Raw genomic sequence first — 22,255 nt, forward strand, 5'->3', positions numbered from 1 at the left:
AATATGAGTGAAAGCTCCCGGATGTAGCCTACACTGCACGCACATTATAAAAAGTATCCATACATACATTACATATACACAATATATACAGTGTACACACACACACACACACACATATATATATATATATATATATATATATATATATATATATATATATACTGTATGTGTTTGTAGAAAGACCATAAACAGACGCAAGTAGAAGGACGTGTTTGGGGCCTTTGTTCTGCAATGAAGTGGATATGGCTGATGATCAATATATATATATATATATATATATATATATATATATATATATATATATATATATATATATATATATACATATATATATATATATATATACATATATATATACATATATATATATATATATATATATACATATATATATATATATATATATATATACATATATATATATATATATATATATATATATATATATATATATATATATATACACACACCACAAGAATAACAAATGGAGCCGTTTCTAATCCACTGGAGATCAAATGCATCAGACATGTCCTTATTAATGTCTGGGGTTTGGCCAGTTTTCATCATCATGAACTACTGCGGATTGGTGATGGTGGGAGACTTTAGTCTGATCTCTCACAGCCTACCAACCTAGCATGGGTGGACCTGACTAGTACACCTTTGCTGATCAAGGTGATGCACAAGCCCTTTCATCATGTTAAGGTATGTGTGTATATATACTGTATACTGTGTGTATGTATATATATATATATATATATATATATATATATATGTGTGTGTGTGTGTGTATATATGTATATACAGTATATATATATATATAAATTTATATATATATATACTATATAAACATATATATGTATATATAAAATTTTATATACTATATATATAAATAAATTTATATATATACATATATATACATATATATATATATAAATTCATATATATATATATATATTATATATATAGATATAAATATATATATATATATATATATATATATATATATATATTTATATATATATATATATATATATATATATATAAATTCATATATTGTATATACTGTATAAGGGTATTTGAATGAACGATCTCCACCATAATAATAATAACAATGATATTAACAAACCACAGTATTATTACAAGTAGAGAAGTAAGCCTGCCAGAAGTTGAATAAGAAAAGTGTTACGAGCGCTGGTGACTCCTTCTGCTGTTTACGACCACCATTAATTAGAAGAGCAAACCAACACTGACCAAGAAATTTTGTACACTATATATTATATGATTAGTAAAGTTCATAAATATAGAAGAGACTCTTTAGCTATGGTAAGCAGCTCTTCTTAGAGAAGGACACTCCAAAATCAAACCATTGTTCTCTAGTCTTCGGTAGTGCCATACCCTCTGTACCATGGTCTTCCACTGTCTTGGGTTAGAGTTCTCTTGCTTGAGGGTACACTCGGGCACGCTGTTCTATATAGTTTCTCTTCCTCTTGTTTTGTTAAAGTTTTTATTGTTTATATAGGAAATATTTATTTTAATGGTGTTACTTTTCATAAGATATCTTATTTTTCCTTGTTTCCTTTCCTCACTGGGCTATTTTCCCTGTTGAGGCCCCTGGGCTTATAGCATTCCGCTCTTCCAACTAGGGTTGTAGCTTAGAAAATAATAATAATATAGAAAAACTTCTCCATAATATAACTACAGAATTCAAGTAAATCCCAGTGTATAGGCTAATCACTTAAGAATTAGAAACTTATAGTCACTTAATTAGGAGCTCCCATAAAATAAAGAAATAAAAAAGAAATTAAGTAAATCAAATTCCAAATCTCGGCCAACGAGTCAGTCACCAGGATTCCCGATTAAAGAGACCGGGTGAATTTACTGAAAGACTGGAAAAGTTTCGAGTTTTTTTTTTATTGTCCTCATATTTCTATATAAGTAAAGGATCGGAAACTTGGAGCCTTACTAAAGCCTTAGAACATAAGCTCGTTACAACTCAACGAGCTATGGAAAGAATAGTGATGAGAATAACCCTGAGAGACAGGAAAAGAGCAAACCTAAGTAGAGGATATTCCAACATGTAAGAAAATTAAATGGACTTGGGAAGGACACGTAATGAGAGACCCAGATGGACAAAAAGAATAACATTGTGGGTTCCTAGAGATAGCAAATGAAACAGGGAAAGGATGAGAAGACGTTGGATTGACGGGCTAAGAAAATTTGCGAGTATAGAATGGCATAGAAAGACAATAAACAGATGGGAGTGGAAGGACATGTCTGAGACATTTGTCCTGTAATGGATGATGATAAATAGAATCTACCCTTTGACACTGTGAAATTTAAACAGCGAAAAGTTGCTTTGACAGTGTTAATAAATATTTCAGTAAGAGTCACAACATAAGGCAAATTTGTTCACAATTTTTCGAAGGGATAGTTAAACAACCAGAAAAAATGTCACCTTGCAATTACTTCCGATGTAAATAATTACGATTGAAAATGAAAGATACAATCATACAACACACACACACATATATAATATATATATATATATATATATATATATATATATATACATATATATATACATACATATATATATATATATATATATATATATATATATATATATATATATATATATATAGTGTGTGTGTGTGTTTGTGTGTGTGTGTTTGAAAGCACACATACTCATATTAACGTTGTCATTAACAGTAAACCCAGCGAAAGTGAGACAAACGTACAACTGCATCTTCGCATTACATAATACCTTTGTTGCACATTAGTGGCAATATCATTGGTTAGTAGTAGGTTGGCCAGGGCACCAGCCACCCGTTTAGATACTACCGCTAGATAGTTATGGGGTCTTTTGACTGGCCAGATGGTACTACATTGGATCTTTCTCTATGGTTACGGTTCATTTCCCTTTGCTTACACTTACACACACACACACACACACACACACCCCGAATAGTTTTTCCTATACTTTCTATATTCTCCTCTGTCCTCATACACCTGACAACACTGAGATTACAAAACAATTCATCTCTTTAGGGTTTAACTCCTGGGCTGTAATTGTTCATTGGCTACTTTCCTCTTGGTAAGGGTAGAAGAGGCTCTTTAGCTATGGTAGGCAGCTCTTCTAGGAGAAAGACACTCCAAAATCAAACCATTGTTCTCTAGTCTTGGGTAGTGCCATAGCCTCTGTACCATGGTCTTCCACTGTCTTAGGTTAGAGTTCTCTTGCATCTTGCTTTTCCAACTAGGGTTGTAGCTTAGCAAGTAATAATAATAATAATAATAATAATAATAATAATAATAATATGGAGTCTTCTGAAGACAGGCAAATACTTTGATGATCACATCCCATGACCCAAAACAAAAGCAAGTCAGGAGAATATAAGCTGACATTCCTTTGAGTAAGACTGAAAGACAACACCTCATCAAACAAGAGTTCCTTTCTAAAACGGGTGGTCAAAAAGGTACCTCTTACCTTGGCTGTTCTTTAAGGAAATCTTGAATACACAACTGTCGGCAAACAAAAGGCGCACACAAAACGGTGGCCAACATCATGACGACATTTGTGGCAACAGACTTCTAAGAATACCTTTAAAAAAAAAAAAAAAGCAAGGGGAGAGACGGAAATTTAACACTTATTTAACTACCGAACCCAAGGATGAACCTCCAAATATCTCCACGAGAAATAAACCTGCAAGGGTTAAGGCCTCGCAAGAAAAGGCTGCATGAAATCCCGTGCCACCGCTGAATATAAAGTGACCTTGAATGCTAACCAAACTAAACATCCTTGGCAATGAAGCCGACGCCGGGCAGACTGTTATGACGAACGGTGCAGTTACCTGTCCCTCTAGTTCATAACAAGAAAGAAAGGGGTCATAAAATAAACCAGCTGACTCACGTCACTCGATAGCCGGAAAACCGTTAGCGGGAGGTAACGAAAACAAATGCGGGACAGTGAAAAAAAGAGCATATACTAATGTCGGAACAGTGGAGGATGAGTGATCCACCTAGGTATCATCGGCCAATCGTCGATACTGCCACACACCTTTACACATTACAGACCTATTTTAATTCTGCCCGGTTGGTGTCCCATTAACGATATTGACCGCACACCACTTCGCTTACTACAAATCAATCTGAAGGGCAATGAATAACCCACTAACTTCAACAGTTTTCCTATTGAACTAAAGAGGCCCAGAATGACCTCAACCTTCCCCAGCGTGTACGGGGGAGAATTCCTTCGCGTGTTGTTGAAGCATTATTTCTAGATTATTGGAATTCAACAGGGAAATCTATTTGTCTTAGAAGTTCAAAGGGTACAGTGAACATTATTCCCCCCTCCCTCTCGGATATGTCATTAACTTGTTAAATATAAACATTTGCAGCTTAATATATTTAAGTAAGGATTAAAGAATTACCTTTGCAAATAAGAGTGACTGCTGACAATGAATATCTATATATGAACGCATTTCATCCATCGATCTTAATGGCTTATACAGTTTATTTTGTATCTGTACAAAATTTGAATCTTTTTATTAAAAAGAAACACGTCATATAGAAGAAAACTATCTATAAAGGGAGCTAAAGATACTAAACTAAATGGAGGGAGTTTTGTTTTTTAAAAAATCTTTGTTGTTACCGAGCGAAATGAAACTGTTTCGAAATCATTTACGTTTATGAAAAGAAATAAAAAAGAAATTTTCAAGTTTATAAAAATAACTAAAGAAAAATAATAAGATAGCTGTTCCTACTCATTTTAGTCAGAATTAAAGACAAGTGGGCTTTGAACATCCAGATTTTCAAAAGATGCATCAGAGATACATCAATACAGTGCAGTACTAAAATGACATGGAAATACAAGACACAACCAATGTTCTGCATTTCAGAGTCTCTGCAAGTCACTATAAATTATTTCTCATGGTTTCCATAGGTTTGAAAGAAAATCCGCCAAAGTTGATTTTAGTTAAAAATAGAGGGTTCTGCATTAAACTTTTACCAGCCATTCTAAAGACCATCAATTTATCCTGTGTTATTCAAAACAATAACAATAACCTAATATCATTCTAATACCATGTACCACATTCATTTACCTAACATTCATATACACATTTTTTTTTCTTCCCGATGTTAATCGGACCAGCTCTGTAAGAGTCGAGTTTGACTCATTGGGCTGGTTAAAATCCTCCCTTTAATAATAATAATAATAATAATAACAATAATAATAATAACAATAATAATAATAACTTGCAACTACAATACTGTTCAGAGGTATCAAAACTAGCATGTATGTAGCTCTATTTTTTAATATTCACAAATAATTACAAGTATGTAGCTCTATATTCACAAATAATTACAAACATCCATGCTCTCTAATGATAAGGTGTCCAGTCAACAACGATCATGTCCTAACAATATTTTACTGGTACAGGTATAGTGCAAAACAGTATCTCAATTTAAGAAATGAGACTGGACGTTTTTGGCGTTATTGTACTACAGTATACAGTATACAGCCTATTTGCTTATCTGTCATTCCATAGAATTTTTTTCTTACGTTAGTAAAGTAACTGGTTGATACTGCACTAAATATAGTAAAGTAGCATTTCAAATCAGTAACTTTAATGATCAAGGAACATAACTTAGTAAAAATATGTTAATGAAATCAAAATTTCCAAGTCACCAAACCAAGAATCTTGGCCTATTTACAAGGAAAATTGGTAAGTGTAACAGGACTCAGGTTTGAATAGTTGGGAAGAATAAAAATTATATACTTAAAAAATTGTTATAAGTTCCAACACAAATGTAATCTATCATCCTTTAATAGGAGATTCTCCTTGGAAGGGGGGGGGGGTGAGGAAGTTCCTATGAACCAAAATCTGGCTGGTTTAGATTTCCTGGGAAATGTCAGAGCACCTGGTCCTGTATGGGAGAGGTGATGAGTCCTGCATCCTTCTAATGATCTCAGTATGATGTCATAGGCATTAAGTTAAGCCCATACAGTACCAAGCATAAATGGTAATAGGTCTCAAGAGGACCTATATCCCTGTACTATAATATAAGAAGTCCAAATGTAAACGCATCAAAGAAATGGGTATGAATACATTCTTACCAATCACCCCTTCATCTAAAAGGATGGGCAGGAGCTACTTCTTAACAAATCTTATTTGAAAAGGAAGATTTCTTGGTTATGAAGCTCACCAGTGTCCAATGTCTGGTCCAGCTTAAAGCAACCTTAAGAAAGGGGAAAGAAATAAAGGTACAGTAAAAGGCTGATCCTTCCACCTTTCCTCCAATGCTCATGCCAAAACAGCTATTTTAGACGAGATGCATCTTGTCTCTAGAAAGAACTAGGCTGGCTACATAATCTATTATGCAGCTACCACTGGAATGAAGGTGAAGTACCCAAGGACTGGGTATGCTCCCACAGGTAGTGGGAGGTAAAGGAAATCTGCCTTAGCAGACTCCAGTCCTGATACCATGAGCCACTGAAAGGTTCTTTGTGTGTAATAATTAGGACCTGATATCACTAAATTTGTGAGCCATTATCTGAGTTGTAAGCCACTCACTGGACTCATGAATATGGGCCCGAAGTCCCAGCAGAGGGGTCTGGGAGGTGTACGCTGGTTAAGCTATAGGTACAGTACAACTAATGGTTTCATGAAGCTAGAAAGAAACAGTGTTCTTAGATAACTTTCTCTTTATCCTGCTAGTGCTATGAAAAATATTTGGAGCTCAGGCCTAAAGCCCAAAAGCCTCACAAGATATCATCATGGAGTCTCAGCATAACAGAGAAACTAGCCCCCAGATATCACCTGGACACCTGATAAGAGATGGAGAAGGACTAGGACCTAGTATTGTGGGCTGTTGGGTCTTGGCCACGAACTCAGGAACATGTTAAGGAGACCTTTCATACTTCAGGAAGACTAGTGACATAGGAGATGCCAAAACCTTGCCAACTCTCTTTGCTGCCACCAAGGTTAACTGAAAGACCATCCAGAGTCAGATCTTAGTCACATCCTACTACTTGAAGTTTCAATTGAGCAAAGTCAACTCTCACGAGGAGAAGGTCTATGTTTCTCCATTGCAATATTTTGATCAAGGCAGAGCAGTCACTTTTCCTAGCAGGGACTTTGAGGTCTTTCTCTCTGTGAAGAGAGTGACGAGGATGTACAGTCAAGCTTCAATCTTTGCAGGGGTTAGGTAACAGAGAAAGGCATGAAGAACTAGAATCAGCGAATACTTTCTGCCCTAGGGTGGGATAACTCCTAACCCTACCAACTAATTGCCCATTGCCTACGTGTGGTCAATTAACACACTAAGTACTGCCTAATGTTGTTTTTACTTGGTTTCTATCACAGTATAAGTATTTTGTACATTTCAGTAAGTATACAGTACATGTGCACGTGTACACTATGTACTGGACATGGTAAGGCTACGGTACAGTAAAGTATAGTATGTAACACTACAGTAGTTATTGGGACACTTATAACAACAAAGCACTGTTACTCCTATCTTATATTACACTCACTGATACTGTAGTGTATATTACTGTAATACTGTACAGTACTATCACTACAGTACAACTTACCTGTACTGTAAATGCTCTCTGTTTTCGTTCGGACGACTCTCACTATTTGACAACTCGTCAAACACATAGCCTACATTTACATATTGTAGAGTACAGTACATGTAATAATTTACGTACAGTAATGTACAGTATAGTTAAGATTAACAAAGTGTACATATTTCAAACAAAGACCAATAACCACGTTCGTACAAAGTTCTACGCAGCAGTCTTGAAACATGACACAACTCCTGATGTGTCATCTCTTGCGCAGTATTGTAGGGAATCACACTCCTGTACAGTGTTTATATTTACTGGGTAATGTACTGTAAATGTATGTACTACTGAATAAAAATATAGTACATTACTTTCTTGCATGAAAATGTGATTCTTCTCAAATAGGACTGAAGAGAGAGATACACATTCAAGGAGAGAGAATGCAAGACTGGGCCGAGTCAGCGTGAGATGGGATGTTGTACTGAGTGGAGAGGGAAGTGGTGCGAAGTGAGCAGGGAGAAAAGGACCGCGGGTTGGGATGTTGCACTGAGTGGAGAGAGCAGTGGCGCCAAGTGAGAAGGAGTGTGGGCTGTTTGAAATCGTAGCGCCGCGAGAGTAATTCTTGTGAACCCGCATTTATGATTTTTTTTATGTAATAGGTTCTCTGTATTTCAAACGAGCGAAATTGTGAAGAATGAAACCGCAAAAACAAGCTATGATAGGAGAAATACCACTTCCGTGACACCAATTGTGGAAAATAGTCCATGTCCTGGAGATAGCTGAAAAGGCCAGACAAGGTCCCCTGATATTTAATGAGCAGTCCCTTGCAAAAAGTCTTTCGCTTGGAGAGGCAGAAAGAGTATGTGTGTACTGGTGGTGGGTAAAATCAAGGATGGGGTTTACCCACCACCCACCATTAATTTTAACTAGAGCACTATCTCTAACATTTTAACAGCCATTCAGTATCTTATGTAGGACCAACTATTACGGAAGTCACTTTTTCTATTGCAAACAGGACTTATTGGTGGATGGTTGCGAGAACCTTAATAATTCTTCATAAGCCATTTCAAGATTATGCCAAATTCTTACCCTACTGAAGGACCAAGGTTTGTATTCGCGCAGGAACAAATATCTGATACAAAAGAAGTATAATGTACTATGGCAGTGATTCCCAAACTATTTAACAGGTGACCCCAAACATGCTCCCCAAACCATAACTATAACCCCACTGGATTTATGCAGTGTTTATAACTACTGTATATAATTGTTGTGTTGCATGGACGTGGACAACTCATGTTCGGAGGACACAAGATTCTGTTCACCTACCAAACCAGTGTCGCTCAGCAATGCAAGCATTAAACATAATGTACATTAACAAAATTTTCAATATACGAATATAAATTTATGAAGCCAGCAAATGTGTTAAGACAGTATCCAGTAATTAGGACATTTCTATTAAAATCATATCCAAAACAATTATTTTATGCATAGTTAGCAGTATCACACCGTACTCTATATTCTATAATCATGGCAACATAGAAACCTAGCATATGCTATGTGACAAACAATATTATAATATACATTACATCTATCATAATTCTAAGGATTTAAAATGCATTGGAAATGGTAAGCTAGCATGTACTGAACACAATATAACGATAAACAATGCCTCATCAAAGCTTTAATATAAAATATTCCTATTTAAAGCATACCGGTACCTTATACCACAAACAAAAGTACATAAAATACAACTACGTAAAGCCTTATGTACACACATAGCCTATGACAAGACTATAAAAAGATAAGGCATAATTATAGAACAACACTGGAAAAACTTTAGTAATAAAGAAATAGGAATATATACATATTTCCCTTGCAAATAAATAATTAATAAGACTTACCCTAATATATCCTACGGTAATGGGGGCCACCCAGTGAGAACCGAGGGTATAGGGTAGGAAAACTTTACTGGCGAATCCGTAAACAATGGTAAAACTAAACTTTTTTTCTCTATACTGTACATTATTCTCTGGAACGCATAATAAATGGATGAAAAATTGCACAAAATATAGGGACCCCCCTTCCCCTGAATTATTTATTTCATTATTTTGTTTACATTTTAAAAGTCGGACGTATCTGCTGCTGTTTGTGCGTTCAAGCAAAACTTGTTGCGCGATGATGTCTATACTTCCTGCGCACGTCATCCTTCCACTCTCTTTCTACCAATGGAATTACTCCTGTTCGTTCATTTGTAAGTAATTCCACCTCCTTCCTTCCCCTACCATATGATGAAGTTTACAAAATTTGGGCATGTATGTATGCTAGAATGTGACGTAGGCAGTTCTGAGACACACCCCGTTTTCTTACGACAAATCCTCAGTTCATTTGTAGCTGTATTATGTGTTGGTTATGCATTACGGAGTCCGACGTAACAAAGTGTAATGGATGCCATTATGGCTATTTCGATGCGATAACTAAGTTTCACAATACTGTACTCCTAATGTACTGAATAATTTTTTAAAAGCTCATCGTGTTATCCCTCAAAAGTTAAAGTGTCCCAAGTGCGATTTTGGTAAGGATTTATTTGCGATTTACTTTTAGTTTGTGACCTGGGAAGAGGGGCCCAGGGGACTTGGCCCCAGCTAGGTCCGTGACTTGGGAACTACTGTAAGGTTAGGTTAGGTGGCTTTGTTAGGTTCCGTGGCTTTTTACAATACTCAAAAGTGTTAAATAATCCCATTTTGTCCTGTTTTCACGCACACAAAGTCCCAGGTTCCCACCTGTGTCAAGTCGGAAAGGGGGGTTCATAATGGTAGAATGGCTTATTTGTAGTGGAAACAAAGGTCAAATTCCTTGAAAGCCCACTATTTACTATTGGAAATTATGTTTTCCCTATTAAAATGTTGTCCCATGTTGTTCTATAATTATACCAAAGATATAGAGCTATTGTTACTAAAGGTAAAAATATGACATTCGGAGATAATCTGTAGTTTTCTTTTACTAATACAGACTTGTGGCTATTTATTTGGTTTCAACCTCTACAGGTAATAACCACTTCCCTATGTAACCAAGTATGTTTCGCATATACTGTACTCATACACGTCCCCAACGCCTCCTGCGAGGTAAGCCTTGGGAAACGTCTTTTCATTTGTAAGGCTCCTATTTTAACTAGGAGCATTTTCTTACCTAGACATTATGATATCTCTCACAACTACTTTAGTTGCTCAGGCCGCTATCATACTCACTTGTATTGATATGCGAAGTGCAAGGTTTCCCTCGATTCCCTCTAATACTGTACTGTACTAGAGAAACCCGGGTCATTAACTAAGTCAGTAGTCGAAGTTACCACCCTCCTAAGAGTGAGTCATCCATATAAATAGCGGAAGATTTTTCAGTATGGGAACAAATGACAAATTCGGATATAATTTGTATTTTTCCCTAACTTATACAAACCTGTAACTATTTATGCAAATTGGCCCGCTATCACCTGTCACCAGTAAGTTCTTCCTCCAAGCAGTACATGACATGGTTCACTGAATCGTGACTAGATATAGGTGGCTGGGTGGTCGGTCCCCAGCCACTGTATTACCTACCCACTGTAGTGGTTAGGTTGGGTTGCCCCCTCGCACTTAAAATCTAAAGGCTGCCTTCCAAATAAATATCTTCATTTTTGTATTAGTTAGGGAAAAATACAAATTATCTCAGAATTTGTCATGATCCCCTACTAACAAACCTTCCGCTATTTATTTGGATATTACTTCTAGCGGTAGCTGGAAGGCAGCCATTAGATTTTAAGTGTGAGGTGGCAACCCTATTTAACCACTTCTGTGGGTAGGTGGTGGGGGGTGGCTGGGTAGCGGTTCAGTGAACCACGTCGCTTTTTACTTTTGGCTGGTGGAGAGCGGACGTCTCCTCTCTCCTTTCAAGGCTTAGCCATTTACCACTATTGCTTTACACTCATTCCTTTCTTTACAGATATGACTTCTGTTTATACATGACACTCCATTACAGGGTAATGTGGAGGTTTCAGATGTCGATGTTCGTTCTCCATGTATGTTATCGGAGGGATTCCTCTGCACTGACGACTAAACTTGGGGGTTTTCCTTTCCCGTTCGCGGGTTGGATTTATTCTTCCCCCTCGGAGGGGAGGAACTTTTAATCGTCTATTTATTTTTTCCTCAGCGCTTCATGACGACATCGGGTGTGAAGTCGGTGACTGTGGCTGTGGCTGACGTCTTAGCTGTCGACTAGGTCTACTCCCGTTGTTCATCTTTTGACTTCTGCTGACGACGAGTCTTCTCGCCTTCTGCCGATCTCGTCATCTCCCAACATTCAGCAAATTTTTCTCTCTCTCCCTACAGGCAATGCTTCAGCGGGTATGCAGCTTCCGCCTGTTGAGGATTACGAGATCAAGGACAATCGCCGAATCGACGGATCTTCCTTCTCCTTAACGATTGCAGGGGAAAGTATCATCATTTTGTCTTCCTGGTTGGTCAGGATGTCATTCGCGACAATCTAATGAGTTCAGAATTTATTCTGCTCAACGATCGCAGGAGTAAGACTCATCACCACGTCTTCCTGGTCGACCAGGTTGTCGTCGCGACAATCAGATGTTAGACAACCATTAGGGCATCTGCTGTGACGATCATTGATTGCCAGAGAGATTGTAGGTTATCGTGATCTCGACGTTCTTCTTCTTGAAGAAGAACATCTGTTCGGTTTCCCCTTTGGGGGATTACTCCGGCAGGATTCCCGTTAAGGAAATCCCTTCGAGGACAACTCAGAATTAAGTCTTGGCTTTTTTCTCTAGCAACACTTTATGTTAACCTTCCTTTGAGATAGAGTTCATTGTTTGGAAACAGAGTGCTGCTCGGAGGTTCGCCTTCAAGTGTAAGATTTCCCCTTTCAAGAGAGAGTCTTTACACAACTTTTGCACGTTAGCGCTCACGCTCAAAATCGTGAGTTATATACTCACGATCATGAGCTCACGACACTCATGGCCTCGATCACAAGCGTTTTGTGGTCACAATCACGAGCTAGACGCTTGTGACAGTAAACCAGACGCTCAAATTAGAGCTCACGCTCATGATCGTGCCCGAGTTAGTGACCTCGATTGTGACATTGGTCTTGCCTCAACCTTTGAGAATGCACGATCGCGCTCACACTGACGAGCGAGACGCTCGCGATCGCTTAAGATGACGAGCGTCACGCTCACGATCTCACTCACGTTCACAAGCGGGATGCTCACAATCGCGCTCACGCTCATGCTCGCGCTCACGATCGTGAGTTACACTATCGGTCACGAGCGACGCTTGTGACCACATTTGTGTCTCTAGTCGCTTTATCTTTGAGGACACTTGCAATCACGAGCTAGTCACTTTTGATCGCGAGTGATATACGCTCATGCTCACGAGCGCACTCACGCTCGTGAGACTGAGTTTCACGTCAGTGTCTACAACTCGAGAATGTTCAAAACAGCGAGGGTGACACTCGCGGCCACACTCACGTTCATGTTCATGAGCGTGAATTGTATGTTCACAGTCACGAGCATGACGCTCATGACCATGATTGTGAAGCCAGTCTCTTCAACTTTTAAATACGCTCTCGTAATCATGAGCGAGATGCTCCCAATCGCTCACGAGCATGAGTTACACGCTCTAGTGGCCGCATCGCTACCGGGACGATTGCAAAAGAACGACGCTCGTGATGGCAATCGCGAGAGTCTTGTGGCCGCGATTGCAAGCTAGACACTCATGATCACGTCAGAGACGGTTGTGACCGCGCTCACGGTTGCGTTCGTCAGTTACACGCTTGTGACCATAATCACGGTCACGAAGCTCTCTATCATGAGATACACTCTCACGGTCACAAGCAAGACTCTTGCGGTTATGATTGCGAGCGTCTTGTGGTAAGATCACGAGCTACACTCGTGATCACGAACGAGATGATCACAAGTTGGACGAACTACAAGCCTGTATACCAGGCTAGACACACTTGATCAAGAGCTAAAAGCTCGTATCGAGGCTTAGACTCACAATCATGAACTAGATGCTCACGCTCAAGACCAAACCGCTTATGCTTCCGAGTGAGATGCTCTCGCTTTCGTGTGAAACACTTACCCTCTCAAGAAATACGGCCTCCTTTTCGCGCGAGACGAATCCGCTCTCTTATGAGATGCTCATGCTCCTGTGAAAGATGCTTGCACTCGTGAGTAAGACACTCTCGCTCTTGTGATAAATGTTCTTGCTCTTGTGTGAGGCGCCCATGTGGGAGACGTTCACAGTCGCAAACGGGACTCTCACGAGCTCACACGAGGCATTCCAAGACCTAGAACAAGGCTATCATGATCATGAGCACAGTCTCGAGCGAAACGATCCTGAGCAATTCGGTAGATCTTGGGTTATCCAGATCCCCGATTTGTAAACTACAAATCGCCATTATTTAACGGTTGCTTGTCAATAAAAGTGTTCGCTGTTTTTATAAAGGTAAAAATATATCCCATCTTCCACCCAAACTCATCATCCTTTGTGACATTTTGTTTGCAACTACAATCTATATGAGTTATTAAGTATAATATTGGTAAAGTAAATTAATTCACTTACACAATCAAAATGTTTTTATTGGAACAATATCTCAACCAAATTATGGACTGCAGTTGGGTATTATAAAGATCCACTATAAGGTCACCAGGACTCCATCTTAAGAGTTCTTTAACCCTTTTACCCCCAAAGGACGTACTGGTACGTTTCACAAAAGCCATCCCTTTACCCCCATGGACGTACCAGTACGTCCTTGCAATAAAATGCTATAAACATTTTTTTTTCATATTTGATAATATTTTGAGAAAATTCAGGCATTTTCCCAAGAGAATGAGACCAACTTGACCTCTCTATGACAAAAATTAAGGCTTTTAGAGCAATTTAAAAAAAATGTACTGCAAAATGTGCTGGGAAAAAAATAACTCCCTGGGGGTTAAGGGTTGGAAATTTCCAAATAGCCAGGGGGTAAAAGGGTTAACATGGCTTTGCTCCAACTCAGACACATACAACAATCATATGCAGTGTGTTCTGGACGAGATTACAAAAAAAAAAAGTAGCCTATACAAAGGCACACAATCAATTAACGGTAAAGTTTTACTGTATTACAAATTCTCATTTCGAACAGAAAAAATTTTATCTTGTAGGAAATGACGTGGTTTAACCGAATTTGACCTTCATTTCAAACGCAAACAAACAGAACAACCAGTTCGAGTAACTTCAAGTAACCGAACTGGTTGTTGTTGTTGCGGATGAAATGAAGGTGACAACCGGTTTAATCACGTTATTTTCAACAGAAAAAACAAGCATTTTCTCTTAAAATGTTTAAATATAATGGCTCTTGTTCAAATTCCATCCTCACTTCACTCATCAAGAACGTATGTACTGCGCACGCTAACATTAACAATGCTACCCTAATTATATACCCTTTAAACAATATATAAATGGGTACAGAACCTAACAAACCCACCTAACCTAACCTAGTAGTTTCCAGGACACAACCCCTAGCCGGGGGGCAAGCCCAAGGAACCCCTTCCCAAGTCACAACCCCTAGCCGGGGGGCAAACTCCCGGACCCCCTTCCCAGGTCACAACCCCTATCCACGGTTCTATCTGCAAATATATAAAATTAAAGAAATTAAAGACTAACTTTTATGACCGCGACGACGAAACTTGTGGGTCACCGGGTTGTTGTGACTGAGATGTCTTAACTTCTGTATATCCACATCACCGTTTCTTCTTTGTCTTAGCTTAGTACTGCACTTGGGACATTGTAAACGTTGGGCTATTACATTATGAGATTTAAGAAAATTATCAACATTGGAATTCACCGAAATGCTTTCAAGTATAGATTACTGCCGTCGTTAGAAGTTTCTATAACTTCCATTGTAAAATACGCAAAAAGACATCACTTGAACTAACAAAGGCCTGACTTGGACAAAGGTTTCCACGGAAAAGGGTTTGTTGGAAGGTGGGGGTTGGGAAATATTAACCTCCCTGTGCAAACTTTCCATACGTATGGGTTCGTGATTGGTTAACGGAAAAGCAACGGAGTCTAGAGAGTAAACATGACTGAACCAGAATGGGAAACATGTCCAGAGCAAGTATTTATGTGAAATCTGGGCGTGACAAGGTAATAACAAAATGTATTAAAGTAATATAGCAAGATGAAATGGAGTGTATGATAAATAATATTTAATGGGAATATAAAATGAGGTGATTTTATAAGATATCGGATAATAAAACGAGTAATTCTTGGGTCAAACGTAATATGTATACGAGGGTATTACATAAAAGGAACGGTATAGTTGTACTGGATCAAGTCAAATACTTGATCCAATTGAATACTTAAATGTGGCGGCTAGAGAAGAACTAATCCTATTCGTGAAGGAGGAGTCTATGCGCAGGTGGGAAGAGTTTATGCGCAGAAAGTCGAAACCTGCTATATACAAACGAACGAACGAGAGCGACTACAACCTACCAGTAGAATGCCAAAAAATAAATTAAAAACACTGCTAATGTTAGCATGTTACGCTAACATTGCTAATGTTAGATTGAGCAGCTCATTATTACCATATTTTTTCATCGGTTTATTATACATCCAAGAAGGTAATGTATAGAGAAGAAAAGGCTTGTTTTACCATTATATACCATTTCCCCACCCAAAACCCCGAGTTCCCACTGGGGGTCCCCCCATTATCGTTGGATATATATATATATATATATATATATATATATATATATATATATATATATATATATATATATATATATATATATATATATATACAGTATAGATATATATATATATATATATATATATATATATATATATATATATATATATATATATATATACAGTATAGATATATATATATATATATATATATATATATATATATATATATATATATATATATATATATATATATATATATATATATATAAATTTTTTAAACTATTCGTTTGAGACGGGAACGAGTGTCATTTTCGAAGTGGAATTTTTTCTATAGAAAAAAAGTAGTTTTCTCCCTAGGTTACATTGCTCTGTAATACAGTACAATAATACCCAATTAAAAGTTCAAGGTTTCTGTTCCAATTATGCCTGGAGATGCTCACCAGAACGTTACCCGGACAAGAAAACCTACATTTCTCCATTATATTAAAAAAATAAACTGGAGCTTACTAACCTATAATAGTACTCGATTAGATAAGACTAGAACACACCTCCGTAACTTTTTATTACATTTGTTTCTTATTTCTGAGTAATTGCAAGATCATTACTGATCACACACAAGAGCTAAGTATTTTCCAATGGGTTATGAGATTGAAACTCATATTCTAATAGAATTATACAGTATTGAATTACTGTATGTTAGTTAATGATGTTTAGTAAAAATTGTGAAAATTGAACTAAAACTAGGGAAATAACTTTCTTCACCCGTCATCACTATAACAGTGCATCGAAACCTCACAATCCCTCCTAACCTAACCAAGGACTAAGGAAACAAAGTGATTGGATTGCACCAACAATACATCTAGGAAATACATAAAACTATAAATACCCAATTGCACAAGTGTATGGTTCTTGTATTGGGAGAGACATTATAATTCAGCATTACGTAATTTCATTCCCAACATCCAAGTAAATGAGAAACAAAGCCAATTTTACTTCGCTTGTAATTGCATATGTCTATTCTTACATAGCTCGGGAAAAAAAAAAAGGACATTTGTTTTTTCCTAACCTCTTATCACGAAAAAGACTTCCTCCTGATAAAAGTAACAGCCAGCAACTTCAATTATATATTATCACAAGTAGAGAATTCCTTAAAATATAACAAAAAGGTATAAATTTTACGTAAATACTGACCTATGACGTCTCCCTTTGCATGTTTGACCACGAAATAGGCGTCGTCGCCGAACTTCCCTGGCTTAACCTTTTCGAGGGTTCTATTTTTTGGAAAGCCACTGACGGCTGTCAAAAACCGTAATTTCTTTCTATTGGAGGAGGTCGCAGTAGGCCTAGTGGAGACGAAAGAGGTTTCGGAAGATGACGACGTCGAAGAGGAGGATGATGTCTGCTGTCCACCTCCTGTACTTACTGTATAAATACCGTTGGCTACGGCTCGCGAAAATATACGTCCATAAGCAAACACACTCTGCATGATTTGAATACGATTAATCTTTTCAATTAAATTCTCACATGTTGGTGCCCTCCGAAAGCAACCTTCACCTACCAACTACTCACCCTACACTGACTAAATTTCCACTGACGAAATCTCTGGCGAAAACATCGCTGTTGTTCTGTCGTCTGCTAAGATGGACCACCGCCATTTTTAAAAGGGAATTTATCCCCAAGTTAATTCCTATGTCACTCTCCTCTACAAGAAGAATTATGTTTTCAAGGAATATATATCTCAACCATATGAAAGTCGTATCTTATACAATGATTATATCTATTCTAAAAGAATGCTATTCCTTTATCAGATGCCATTTATCATGGAAGCATTCTCATCTTCTTCGCTAGGTGTGACATACATTACTAAAGGGATTCACAGTAATAATGTTATTAAGGAATTATTTTTTTATTTGCAACTGCTTATAATGTATGTCTAGTTTTCCTAATTATCTACTAGCTATTGGGCTGTTTTAGTTCCAAGGGCAAATTATTTCATAATCTGTGTATCGCTAGCGAACACTGTTTAAGTTGAACTGTAGGCCTATTTGGTTTATACTATACCATCATCATGATCACCAATCGTTACTAGTCCACTGCAGGACAAATGCCTCAGGCATGACATTCCACGTACATTTGTTCATGGTCTCTATACCAGTCCACACCGGCACATTTTCTTAGCTCGTCAATCCATAGTCTTCTCTTCCTTCCCATACTTCGTTTGCAATCTCTGGGTACTGATTCTGTTATTGTTAATGTCCATCCATCTATTATTTCTAATTCTCATATGTCCTGCCCATGTCCACTTCTTTTTGTTACATGTTAGAATGTCCTCTACTTTAGTTTGCTTTCGTATACATGTTACTCTTTTTCTATCTCAGTATTATTCCCATCATCATTCTTCCCATTTATTAAGGCTCCAAGTTTCTGATGCATATAAGCCAATACTGGTAGGACCATCTAATTAAATACATTTCTTTTTTAGAGAAAGTGATATTTTAAGTTTCATAATGTAGTTTCGTTTACCAAAAGCTTTCTGTCCGTAGTCATCCTTCCTTTAATTTCGGCATTATGTCCCGGGAAACACTTACTGTCTGTCTTAAGTACGTACTGTATATTCATTAATAATCTCTAGAGGTTCATCCATAACCATTATATGGTGTCTGTATTTTTATTGAACATTATCTTATTTTTACTCACTTTTGATTTTCAATCCTACATTTCTGCTTTCTCTATTCAAATCTTTTACCATCTTTTGCAAAGTCATCTGCTAATCTTAGGTTGTTAAGGTATTCCCCATTACTGATAATTCCTACATTTTCCCAATCTAAATTCTTAAATACTTCTGACCATGCTATAAACAATTTAGGAGAATTAGAGTCTCTCTGTCTAGCTCATTTCTCAATCGGAAATTTTTCACTATCTTCATGTAGAATTGCTGTATTTCCCGTATAGATATATTCAAGTGGTCTAAAATAAGATTTGTATGTTTCCTGTGTTTGAAGGGCTTTTATTATCGCTAAAGTTATACCAGAATTAAAAGCTTTTTCATAGTCTATAAATGCCATGCATAGTGGTCTGATATACTCTATTGATTTTCCCATTAGCTGGTTAATTACATGGATATGGTCAGTTGTTGAATACCCACTTCTAAAGCCTGTCTGTTGTCTTGGATGATTAAAATTTAGCTGTCTTTCTATTTGGCCTTATATGATCTTTGTGGGAGTAAACTTATCGGGCGATAATCTTTAGGTCTTTTGTGTCTCTCTTTTTGTGAATTAGCATAATGATAAAGTTTTTCCAAACTGTAGGTATAGAGCGTTCTTGCAGACATTTTGTGTAAAGTTCAGCCAGTTTAGCGACTATGATATCTCCTCCATCTATTATCAAATCAGTTGTTAGGCCATTTCTCCTGCTGCTTTGCCTCTTTTCATGTCTTTTAATATTTTCTTTACTTCTCCTACTGTTACTTTTAATACCGGCCCAGGTCTCTTCTATTGGCAAAGTTATTTCTTATATCACCATTGCATAGCATTGTATGGAAATTCACTACGATTTTTATCACTCCATCTCTTTTGTTGAAAATATTTCCATTATCATTTCTAAAGAGTTTTCCTGTACGGTATTATTCCATAACACAAAACACGATGAAGCATTCTTCACCATTTTATATTTTCCGCATATGAAAAGGATTTTTTTTTCTATTGTGTATTCCCGAATACATCCCCTTACCGAACAGATCATTAAAATGCTCTATCAGTTTTCATTCTGCTTAGGTACTTCGTATCAATAAATTCAACCATCTCTTCCTATTCAGATTACACAAGAAAGCCCCATTTTTTTCTTTTTCCAAAACCAATCGAGAACAAATTCACATGCTACTTCAATAACTTTCTCGTACATCTCTCTTTTCACTTCTTAGTTATACACACTTACTATCACAACCTTTTCCACCAGTCTAACGCCATTTTACAATCAGAATCCTTGGAATAATCAACTTGTCCTTGTTTTAACACCCTACTACAATACAAACACTAGTGGATAGCCTACATCTCCGCCCTCCTTGCAACTTGTAGGCTACAGTAGCCATAGCAGACACTCTTGTTTGTCACTTCCAATCATTACATATGTATATATGGACACACACATGTGTATATATATATATATATATATATATATATATATATATATATATATATAAATATATTATATATATATATATACATATATATATATATATATATATATATATATATATATATATGTATATATATATATATGTGTGTGTGTGTGTGTGTGTGGAAGTGTGTACACACACACACACACACACACACACATATATATATATATATATATATATATACACATATGTATACATATACATATATATATATATATGTATATATATATATATATATATATATATATATATATATATATATATATATATATCCATTTAAACGGAAGATGCTATGGTATGCTATGCTAAGGGTATATTATGAGATCTTCGTAGTAAGTTCGTAAAGATAATGTAATTATAACATTAAACATAATTTTCATAGTAAGCTTTTTATTACATTTAGTGAAGATTACATTTAAATTCCAATTCTTGTATCAAGTGGTTCCCAACGCCCGCCAAAAAAAATTGGAAAACTATTCATATCTTCGAAAGACTGGCCTATTTCTGTTTTCAATATCTACTACTTCTCTTTTCATAGTGCAGAATTGATATTAACATTTTTCAGCCTCCCCCCCCCCCAAAAAAAAGGAGAATGTTTGAAATGCCCTTTGGTAATCAGAAGAAAGATCATTTATAGGTATTATAATCCAGAAGATTGAATGTGTAAGTCGAGTTCTGAGCGAGAGAAGAAGTAGGAAATAATGAAGATTTGGTAGATAATTTGGTCAATTATTATTATTATTATTATTATTATTATTATTATTATTATTATTATCATTATTATTATTATTATTATTATTATTATTATTATTATTATTATTATTATTACTTGCTAAGCTATAACCCTAGTTGGAAAAGCAGAGTGCCATAAGCCCGAGGCGTCCAACAGGGAAAATAACCCAGTGAGGACAGGAAATAAGGAAACTACAAGAAAAGTAATTAACAATTAATATAAAATATTTTAAGACTAGTAATAACATTGAAATAAATATTTCATATATACATTATAAAAACCTAAAAAACAAGAGGAAGAGTAATAAAATAGAATAGTGTGCCCGAGTGTACCCTCAAGCAAGAGAACTCTACCCCAAGACAGTGAAAGACCATGGTAAAGAGGCTATGGCACTATCCAAGACCAGAGAACAATGGTTTCATTTTGGAGTGTCCCTCCCCTAGAAGAGCTGCTTACCATAGCTAAAAAGTCTCTTCTACCCTTACCAAGAGGAAAGTAGCCACTGAACTATTACATTGCAGTAGTTAACCCATTGAGCGAGGAAGAATTGTTTGGTAAACTCAGTGTTGTCAGGTGTATGAAGACAGAGGAGTGATATGTAAAGAATAGACCAGACTATTCGGTGTATGTGTAGCCAAACGGAAAATGGGCGTAACCTAAGAGAAAGATCCAATATAGTAATGTCTGGCCAGTCAAAGGACCCAATATCTCTCTAGCGGTAGTAACTCAACAGGTGGTTGGTGCCCTGGCCAAATTGCTGTTTTAATGGTGAAAAATCTACAAAGATCAGACACAAATGGACTTTTAAAGTAAAAGGTGCTATTGAGAAAATCCCATTTAAAGATAGTTGCTATTCAATGAAATGAGATGTCAAGTAAAGAGGATAAAAGCGAGGCAAACCTGAACGACAAGGCAATGGAATGGGATGAAGTAATTTTGAAAATTTCTGTGAAAGTGATAAAGGTTAAAAGACTGACAAGTGTAATGACACTATAGCTTTATGGGATATATGAATGAAACAGTTTGGTACGGTAGTGATATTATAATTTGATTAATTGACC

General features: G+C 36.6%; 1 protein-coding gene across 1 annotated transcript in view; it reads right to left on the minus strand.

The window, feature by feature from the left end:
* The window catches only part of LOC137648633 (protein phosphatase PTC7 homolog), a 399,456-nt gene extending 381,585 nt beyond the window's left edge, over positions 1–17,871 (minus strand). The window contains exon 1 of the mRNA XM_068381592.1: positions 17,476–17,871. Within this exon, the coding sequence (XP_068237693.1) occupies positions 17,476–17,770 (295 nt within the window). The 5' untranslated portion in view covers positions 17,771–17,871. The remainder of the gene's footprint in view (positions 1–17,475) is intronic.
* Between the last annotated feature and the right edge of the window lie 4,384 nt (positions 17,872–22,255).

The sequence above is a fragment of the Palaemon carinicauda genome, chromosome 1 (assembly GCF_036898095.1).
Source record: "Palaemon carinicauda isolate YSFRI2023 chromosome 1, ASM3689809v2, whole genome shotgun sequence".
Classification (NCBI taxonomy): domain Eukaryota; kingdom Metazoa; phylum Arthropoda; class Malacostraca; order Decapoda; family Palaemonidae; genus Palaemon; species Palaemon carinicauda.